Source organism: Salmo trutta, chromosome 15 (assembly GCF_901001165.1).
Source record: "Salmo trutta chromosome 15, fSalTru1.1, whole genome shotgun sequence".
In the NCBI taxonomy this organism is placed as follows: Eukaryota; Metazoa; Chordata; class Actinopteri; order Salmoniformes; family Salmonidae; genus Salmo; species Salmo trutta.
The window spans coordinates 37,718,404-37,727,222 of record NC_042971.1 but is presented as its reverse complement, the minus strand read 5'-3'; the positions used below and the strand labels follow the sequence as shown (position 1 = coordinate 37,727,222).

The 8,819-nt window shown below is 43.2% G+C and overlaps 1 protein-coding gene across 3 annotated transcripts; it reads left to right on the top strand.

The window, feature by feature from the left end:
• The first annotated feature begins 2,424 nt into the window (after nucleotides 1-2,424).
• Nucleotides 2,425-8,180, top strand: LOC115148936 (alpha-2-antiplasmin). 3 transcript variants are annotated; one of them, XM_029691269.1, is made up of 8 exons: nucleotides 2,425-2,562; nucleotides 3,902-3,973; nucleotides 4,095-4,293; nucleotides 4,411-4,554; nucleotides 4,710-4,898; nucleotides 5,005-5,147; nucleotides 5,355-5,559; nucleotides 6,148-8,180. In XM_029691269.1, exons 2-8 carry the CDS (start codon nucleotides 3,917-3,919, stop codon nucleotides 6,522-6,524), a joined length of 1,314 nt encoding a protein of 437 aa, XP_029547129.1. In that variant the 5' UTR covers nucleotides 2,425-2,562; nucleotides 3,902-3,916; the 3' UTR covers nucleotides 6,525-8,180. The 3 variants fall into 3 exon arrangements, with proteins under 3 accessions (XP_029547129.1, XP_029547130.1, XP_029547128.1); XM_029691270.1 differs by having other exon boundaries at nucleotides 3,884-3,973; XM_029691268.1 differs by lacking the exon at nucleotides 2,425-2,562 and adding an exon at nucleotides 3,025-3,486.
• Nucleotides 8,181-8,819: the final 639 nt, after the last annotated feature.

Below are 8,819 nucleotides of genomic sequence, written 5' to 3'. Positions count from 1 at the left end.
TTGAGATGGTTTGGGATGAGTTGGTGTAATGGTATGCGTGAAGGGCTGTAGGAAGTCAGGCGCAGGAGAGCAGATAGTTGGTAGCAAAACAGAGCCTTTTATTTGGCGACCCAAAAGCACACGGCACAAACTAACATGAAATACAAATAAGGGTTTTACATAACCCAGTGTAACCAGCCTAATGTGCGCATTCATGAACAGATAAACAATCACTCACAAACAAACATGGGGGAACAGAAGGTTAAATAATGAACAAGTAATTGGGGAATTGAAACCAGGTGTGTAAGACAAGGACAAAACAAATGGAAAATGAAAAGTGGATCGGCGATGGCTAGAAGGCCGGTGACGTCGACGGCCGAACGCCGCCCGAACAAGGAGAGGGACCGACTTCGGCGGAAGTCGTGACAGTTGGACTGCAGAGTGAAGGAAGAGTAGCCAACAAGTGCTCAGCATTTGTGGGAACTCCTTCAAGACTGTTGGAAAAGCATTCCTTATGAAGCCGGTTGAGAGAATGCCAAGAGTGTGCAAAGCTGTCATCAAGGCAAAGGGTGGTTACTTTGAAGAATCATAATACATTTTGATTTGTTTAACACTTCTTTGGTTACTACGTGATTCCATATGTGTTATTTCATAGTTTTGATGTCTTCACTATTATTCTACAATGTAGAAAATAGTCAAAATAAAGAAAAACCCTTGAATGAGTTGGTTTGTCCAAACTTTTGACTGGTACTATATGTGAAAGTAATTGAGATATTTGAAATAGTATTTGAACCCAGGTTTGACACACACGCATGCACACACACACACGCACACACACACCCACCCACACACACACACACACACACACACACACACACACACACACACACACACACACACACACACACACACACACACACACACACACGCACACACATGATTTGACTTCAGATCCTACACTGCCACCCTATGGCCATTTTTGTATATACACTCAGTCCTTATCACGATATGTCACTTGAAATAGCAAAGATGGTCTGAGAAATTAGAGTTGAAACTGAGATCATTTTCTTCAATTTTATTTGAACATGGAGAACCCCTTGCAGGTCATCCTTCATACAATATGGCCAATCTTCTTCTTCATTGTCAGTGTAATCCAATCAGTGAAAATCTCATTTCAGGGCCAGGATTTCCATGTGCAGAAGGCTACTTGTTCTCTGCAGTCAGCTATTTGTTGCAGGTACAGGTCTAAATCAGTTATGCTGACAGATTCCTGCATGTATACATAACACAATCAATTGGCTTGTGAGTTAACATGTGGGGTCCTTTATGCTACCCTAATGGAAGGCAGTAAACAGACAGTCACCCCAAACCACCCCAAGGGGGCTGAGCAGGTGATGGCCTGATTCACAGGTGCATTGTGGGGTGGCAACGGTTGTGCCAAGGTCTTGTGTGGGCGTAGGGCTGGAATGGGGCGGTCTGTGCAAGAAAAACAATATCCCCCTCCCCAAACTACACCCTCTGTGTTTACTCTATTTTACCTAAAGGGCTCGCTAGAGACAGAGGATTAGGCCCAAAATGGTGTAATAGCAGCTCTGATTCATATAGAAACATTCTACAGTGCTTATGTTGGGTTTCCTCCATTAGGGCTGATAGAGGGAGACACAGTGTTGTAAATAAAGTACATGCATGTGTTAATAATATTGGAACATATCAACTCTCATGGTCACAGACACTTCAGTAGGCGGACATTTGACATTTGCCACTATCGTAGAGCTATCTGTGAGGGTTTCCAAACTCTTTCTAAGAAAATGTGTTTGTAGGTCAGAGAGAGTAATATCACAATCCAAACTACACCCTGCATCTTTCTCTGAGATAAATAGAGAAACTTAGGCTGTGTTTACACAGGCAGCCCAATTCTGATATTTTCCCCAATAATTGGTCTTTTGACATCAGATCTTTTCACATTTGATCTTATTTGGAGCTGATCTGATTGGTCAAAAAAACTATTACTGACAATAAGATCAGCATTGTGCTGCCTGTGTAAATGCTGCCATAAACGTCCTTACTACACTGGTAGATATTAAGATTCCCCCTTATTTGGACATTTAAAAATGCATCTGTCCTCCTCCCTCATGGATACCACTGATCTGATGAGAGCAGAAAGGTGAAAATATTGTGCTACTGGGAACTTTTACATGAATTACACCTGCTAAGTGTTTTAAATCAGTGATATGTCTGTGAAATGAGGAAAGGAAGGAAAGAGAGAAGGAATGAGAGAGGGAAGGAATGATGCTGCTCAGTGCTCTCTGTCCGGGTTGTGGAGCCAAAGCTTTTATAATGGCAGGTTTGACCTGTGGGTCACATATGTTAATATTTACATTTTTTGGTACAGTAGTCGCTCTGCTGAATCAAAGCAGGGTTGAACATTAACTGGCCAATGAGGGGGCTGACAATGTAGAGTACTGTGCACTACAGGATCCAGCTAAGGAAACACGCACCGTGCCTATCTGTCTGTCTCTCTGTCTGTCTATATCCTAATCCTATTTTCCTATATTACCTATCCCCTGACCAAACATTGGCTGGGTAAGTTTTTACCATCTCAATTCACTTTGATAGAGGCTTGGAAGGGATTGTGGTGTTGGGGAGTCGGTAGGTTTTTTGGCACAGTGCATGAAACCATATAATTCTACTATAGCACGTGCTTTTTATTTAAAGCTATTTGGGCCATGATTTAGATGTATGGGTGTAGCTATTAGTTTACTAGTGATAGCACAAACTGTTTTTTTGTAAATAAGACTACATTGTAAATGTAAATGTACACTAAAATCACCAATCAATAAATATCCCCATTACCACTATTTCTACTACGTCTATGAATGCTAATGATTCTATGCAGTCATATATATATATATATATATATATATATATATATATATATATATACATATATATATATATATATATATATATATATATATATATAAACACTAATACTACCATGCATCTGTAGAGATACTGTTGCAGTAGTGAGGCCAGTGTTTGCTGTTTGTGGACTTTAGAAGTAAAACAAAAACCTTTGGCCCTCTGACAAACACTTGTGGTCCCAGAGCAAAACACCACCCATCTCTGCACTGTAGTACCAGGCTTATGCTGCGCCACACTGACCACTAGCCAAGCAATCCTGCTTTTGATTGGCTCTCTTTTCCTCTCAGCCAATCAGTGGTCCCATGTCCAGCAGCAATAGGTACTTTGTTATTGCTCTGTAAAATGAGTGGTTCAATAATTGCTATGCATTGATAATCACTGCTATTGAATCTTAAATATCAAAGTTACTGTGACAGGGTAGGAACCATCGTTTCGGTCCATGTTTCCCAGGGGACTATAATTGGTGTTGAACATGTAAATGTATAAAAGCACCATAGAGTCCTTTTCATGTTAGAGCTTGGTACTGGAACAGCCATTGTTTGTATAGGTGGTGTGACGTGTGTGCTGTCAAGTGTTAATTCTGTGAGCAACCATTTTGTGAACATGCTGTCTGGGAAGGAATGTTTGGGGTGTGGCCATTGTTCTGAAAAGTTGATTTGTTTTGGGAGAGGCTTTGTTGGTTTTGGGTCCAAGCAGTGTTGATAGTGAAGGGAAGTATTGGTTGTCACTGTTTTTGGTCACTGTGTAGCCTAACTTGGTCAATCTAGTCATGTGAAAGCACTGTTGCACTTTAGAAAGGAACTGAGACCCAAGAAAACCTTTGGGTATCCATGCTGTGTTTTGTATGCGTACTTATCTATTTCTATACAAGCAAACCTAAACTTTTTTTTAAATATTTGTTGTTTTTCTTATTTTTTACATCTGCCTTAAACTTTCCCTTAAATGGGCCTTGAACCTGTAATCTTACATTATTGTACAGGTTTGTTCTGTTTTGCAGGCTATCTGTTGGGATATGGTGCTGTATCTGGCTGTGCTCTTGCTGCTCTGCCTCTGTCAGCAGGGAGTAACTGTAAGGGGGCCAACCATAACCCTACCCTGAAACACATGAACCTTTCTTAAATATCTAACCATTAGCACCCTACCCTGGTCTTTACAGTCTAACCCCTGGACCCTCTCTCTTGTTCTCTCAGGATGAAACTGGTATGGTAGCTCCTGAGGACCACTCCTGTGGAGAGCAGGTATTCAGACAGGAGGCCTGGCGGTCAGTAGGCGGTGCTATTGAGAGACTGGGCCGGCAGCTACTGGACAGCCTGCAGGCAGGGCTGGAGCAGCCCAACGTCATCATATCACCCTTAAGTGTGGCCCTCGCACTGGCACAGCTCTCACTGGGTGAGGCGTGTGAGAGCTCATGTATAATGTTAAGAGTATGTATCTGAGATTGTATATGTGTGTTTGTTAGCTTATCTCCAAGACTTAATGTGCTTAACATGGTCGTTACCCTATCAGGAGCTCACAACGAGACCCAGAAGTTGCTGCTCAGTTCTCTACATGCTCACACCGTACCCTGCTACCATCACATCCTGGGCAGCCTGCTCCAACACCTCACCAACACTTCCCTACAGGTGGCCACACGCATATACCTGCGCCCAGGTGTGTGCTTCCAGGATGAGTAGATGTCAGCGCTGCAGCTCTGTGCCAGAAAATGGCAATCTACAAACATAATTATAAAGCACATCCATTGTAACTGCTGTTAAGGTCTTACCACTTTTGACACTTGGTATATGTTGTGTTCACCTCTCTCTCAGAGTTTGAGGTGTACCAGTCCTTTATTGCAGAATCCCTGCGTAGGTACAGATCAGAGCCTGCCCCCCTGATCTCAGTGGAGGAGGTCAACCAATGGGTGGAGGAGGCCACTAAAGGTCACATGACCAATTTCCTGCCCAGTATTCCGCATGATATGGTGCTAATGCTTATCAATGCTGTGCATTTCAAAGGTACGCCCTTTCACTCCCTGTCTTAAAATAAAGGTTTGAAACTGTATACCATACAGAAGCGTCTACCCTTTACAACTGTGGCTTGTTCTCCTGTTGTCTCTGGTAGGTGAGTGGGAGGCTCGCTTTGACCCTCAGCTCACACAGAAGGGGGAATTCTACCTGGACAACAAGAACTTTGTCCATGTGGACATGATGCGCTCAGCCAAGTACCCACTGAGCCTGTTAGAAGATGGGGAGCTTGGAGCTCAGGTGAGCTGGGCTGGCTGTTCTGCACTGTTGCTGTCTTAATCCATTTCTATATTTTGACATCCTGCTACTGCAGATTTGTTTTACTCCTGAAACATTGATAATATATACTGTCCTTGTCTCCACCTTTCTCTTAATATCTACAGTGCAGTTTGTGCATTCTCCCATTATAAAATCTATCTCCCACCCCCCCTTCTCCTGTGTTTGCAGGTTGCACGTTTTCCGTTTAAGGGAAACGCCAGCTTCCTAGTAGTGATGCCGTTGCCAGGAAGAGGAAATGTGTCATCGCTGGTGGCCAAGCTGAACATCTCGGACCTGTACAGGCGTCTACCTCAGGAGAGCACCATGCAGGTCCAACTGCCAAAGTTCACACTGCAGTACCGTCAAGAGCTACAGGAGGCGCTGTCCAGCATGGGTGAGCACAGAAGTGGTCTAGGAATTCCAGACCTAGGACAATCGCACTAGGTCTGGGAATCATGTTAGATTTTCTTGGCCAATTCGGAGAGGGTGCTATTCAGACGGACGACACTCCCAACAAATCACAAGTTTGGGTAGGCGGGGCAAAAAATGTATTAATAATCCCCTCAAACATGAGGTGTACACACAATGCGGTCACTTTTGCCACAGGCGGTCAGTGGTTGTAAGCTTGTAACGCTAACGTCATGGCACCTGCAAACTACTCAGTTGATTCTTCGCAAGTTCCTAGCTAACTGCCGGAAATGTTTGCGGCAGGGCTCGATGGATTTTCCGGCGCCCAACTCCGCTCTTTCCTCTGCCAAACTGACATTGGTCTTAGTACAGACGTGCAATCTGGAACATTGGTAATTTGTGGGAGGCATCCAGTCTGTCTAGAGACTAGCACAGAAAGGTCAATAGTTTTGGCTGGGAGTTTTTCCTCTCAGGTCTGAAACTGTTCCGTGAGCTAGAAACAGACATGTGTTTTACAGCAGTCAATAACAGTATAGGATGGCTGAATGCTCAATCAAAATCTCTTCTCTCTCAGGTTTGGGATCTCTGTTCTCTGGTCCTGATCTGTCCGGTATCTCGGCGGTTCCTCTGCAGGTGTCCAGTGTGCGTCACGCTTGCAGGGTGGAGCTCAGTGAGGAAGGGGCCGACGCATCTGCAGCCACCTCTGTTACCATAATGCGCTCTGTTCCCATCTTCTTCGTAAACTCCCCCTTTCTGTTCGCCCTGGTAGACCACGCCTCCCTTGCTCCCCTCTTCCTGGGCACTGTCACTAACCCTGCCCCTGACACCAGCCCAATGCACATTGACAGTCTTCTCGGTGATGATCCCCATGGCAACAATACCCAAAGTGACAGCACTAATAGTAACAACATACAGAGCGCCGGTCCCCATAGCAGCAACAATGTACTTTGACCAGCCATAGTGATAGAATACAGTGTGGCGCCCCTGCTGGAGTGAGGCAATCAGCACCCCCCTGAATGAAGAGGGGAAACTCCAACACCCAAGTGGCAGGGCAAAGATCCTGTGCCAACCGCTCATACAGTTTCTTCCTAAACCAACTTTGATGCCCAGCCTGCCCCAACCCATCTCTCACTTTTCTGCCCTGAACAATACAGCCCAACCAGCCGGTCACATATGGATCCCAGCCCTCGTATAGCAGTTCCCAGACCAAAATCAATCCCAGCCCCTATGCCTAGACACCTGACTTCTCACAGTCCCTCCCCAGTGTATGCCCCCTGATTTAGGAGACCATGGACCTGTCCCATACTACTGTGTGGATGAACACTCAAATTTGTTGCTATTTTTACACTTGGTTGTGCACTGTCTTACACTATTTTTGCTTTGTCATGCTTTCTCATTGTGATTATTCCCAACTCTGGTATTGATTAAAGAAAAGGGATGAAGTCAATGTCTTAGTAGTGGATGTGATCATGTTACTGGAGTTTTGGTTTAAGAACGGATTATGCTAGGTCTTATACCTCACAACTTATCATTTAAATATTCAGGAATCACTTTCCTGGTTGCTAAAATTCTAATAGTTCACTTAATTTCAGTTTGACAAAACAAGCAAGTATAGTGCAGATAATCATTGTACCATCTAAACCAGTGTGAAATATATTTTCCAGAACCAAAAATATTGATATCAGCTGTTTGGTGCTGGTTGTCGTGGAAAATTGTCTTAAATTCTTGTACGAGTATTATATTCTTATGAATTCAATATAGGCTTTAATACAAAGTAGCAAAAGCTGAGGTGGTCAGCGGAACATCTAACTTCCCTGAGCATTGGCTCTGCTTTTATCCACATACAGCATATGGGTACATCCCCTTAGTTAATGCAATTACTGCTCTTAGCCCTTCAGCCACCATGATCTTCCAACCCGAGTTTCTTGCTTGCATACGCCTGAACGCACACATCTGTTCCGGTTTTGGATCATAATGGTTGCAGAACCCCCTAGCTTATACAACAAATAATACATTTATTGCATAATTGTTTCACATGGTCGTCAATTTGCTACCATCCTTCTGCTTTCTCCTGATATTAGTATGTTAGAAGGCGGAAATGTAATTATGTTCTCAGCTAATGCAATCTTTAGCATGACATCCTACATAGAGATGGTAATTGTATTACATGCCCCCACCTCTCTATCCGGTTAATGTACTTATTGTCTACATTAGCGGCTCAGCATATCCGCTGCCCCTAGTTACATTAACTCCCACAAAATCCCTCCACTGGGACTAATTAGCCCCACAAACCAAAGTAACAGTAAAAGGATGGAAGCAAAAAGATATCAACCATATACACACGAACTGGACCAAACATCAATAACACAGTAAAAGATCCAATCTGTACAAATACAAAGTAAAATCAAACAAAATACAATGTAAAAGCATCAGCATGTAATACATAGCCTTGCCTGAGGTTCTCAGTTATTTAAAACATAAAGAAAATAAAACCCTTGTCATTCTAAATACGACACTTAAACAAGATCCTTCCTTACAGACACCTCTGTAACAACAGTGAAATCACAAATGAAAACACCTGCTAAAGGACTAAGGACATGGCCCATGGACACTTGGAACCGGAATTTCCCCATTTTACCCACAAGTTTAAGTAAACAAAATTCAGAAGTTCTAACTTAATTTATCCCTTGTCAAAGGTAGAAAGGAAATAGACTACACTCCATAGTAAATGATTACCAGGTTATACATATTGCATCAGTCCAGTTTTCAATCAAGCACATAATCAGGAGCTTTACTAAAACGGAAACCCTTGAACACCATAATCATTGCAATCATGTCCTCCTCCTGGAGTAACCCCATTTACTTAAAGCTAAATCCAACCAGTCCCAACCATGGGTTCATTGTCCTTAACCTCTTGTCACAATCCCTTCAGTTTGGTCATAGCTAAAGGAAAAGTTCCATCGAGTACATTGTTATTATTAGGTGTTATCCAAATAAATATTGATTTAAACCCTGATTTAACCTCGTCTCTTGCTTTGTATTAATCAGGAACTCCTCTCACCTGTCCAATCGCATCTAGATATGCTTTGGGATCTGATTCATAGGCTTCCCTTACTCTATGCTTTACAGATTCATCCTGCTGTGATTTAATGATAGACACCTGTTGTGTCGCTCTAACCAAGGCACAGAGACCAGTCCAGCCTTCTGGTAAAACATTCAAGAGTTGGTTCTGCCCACACATCCCAA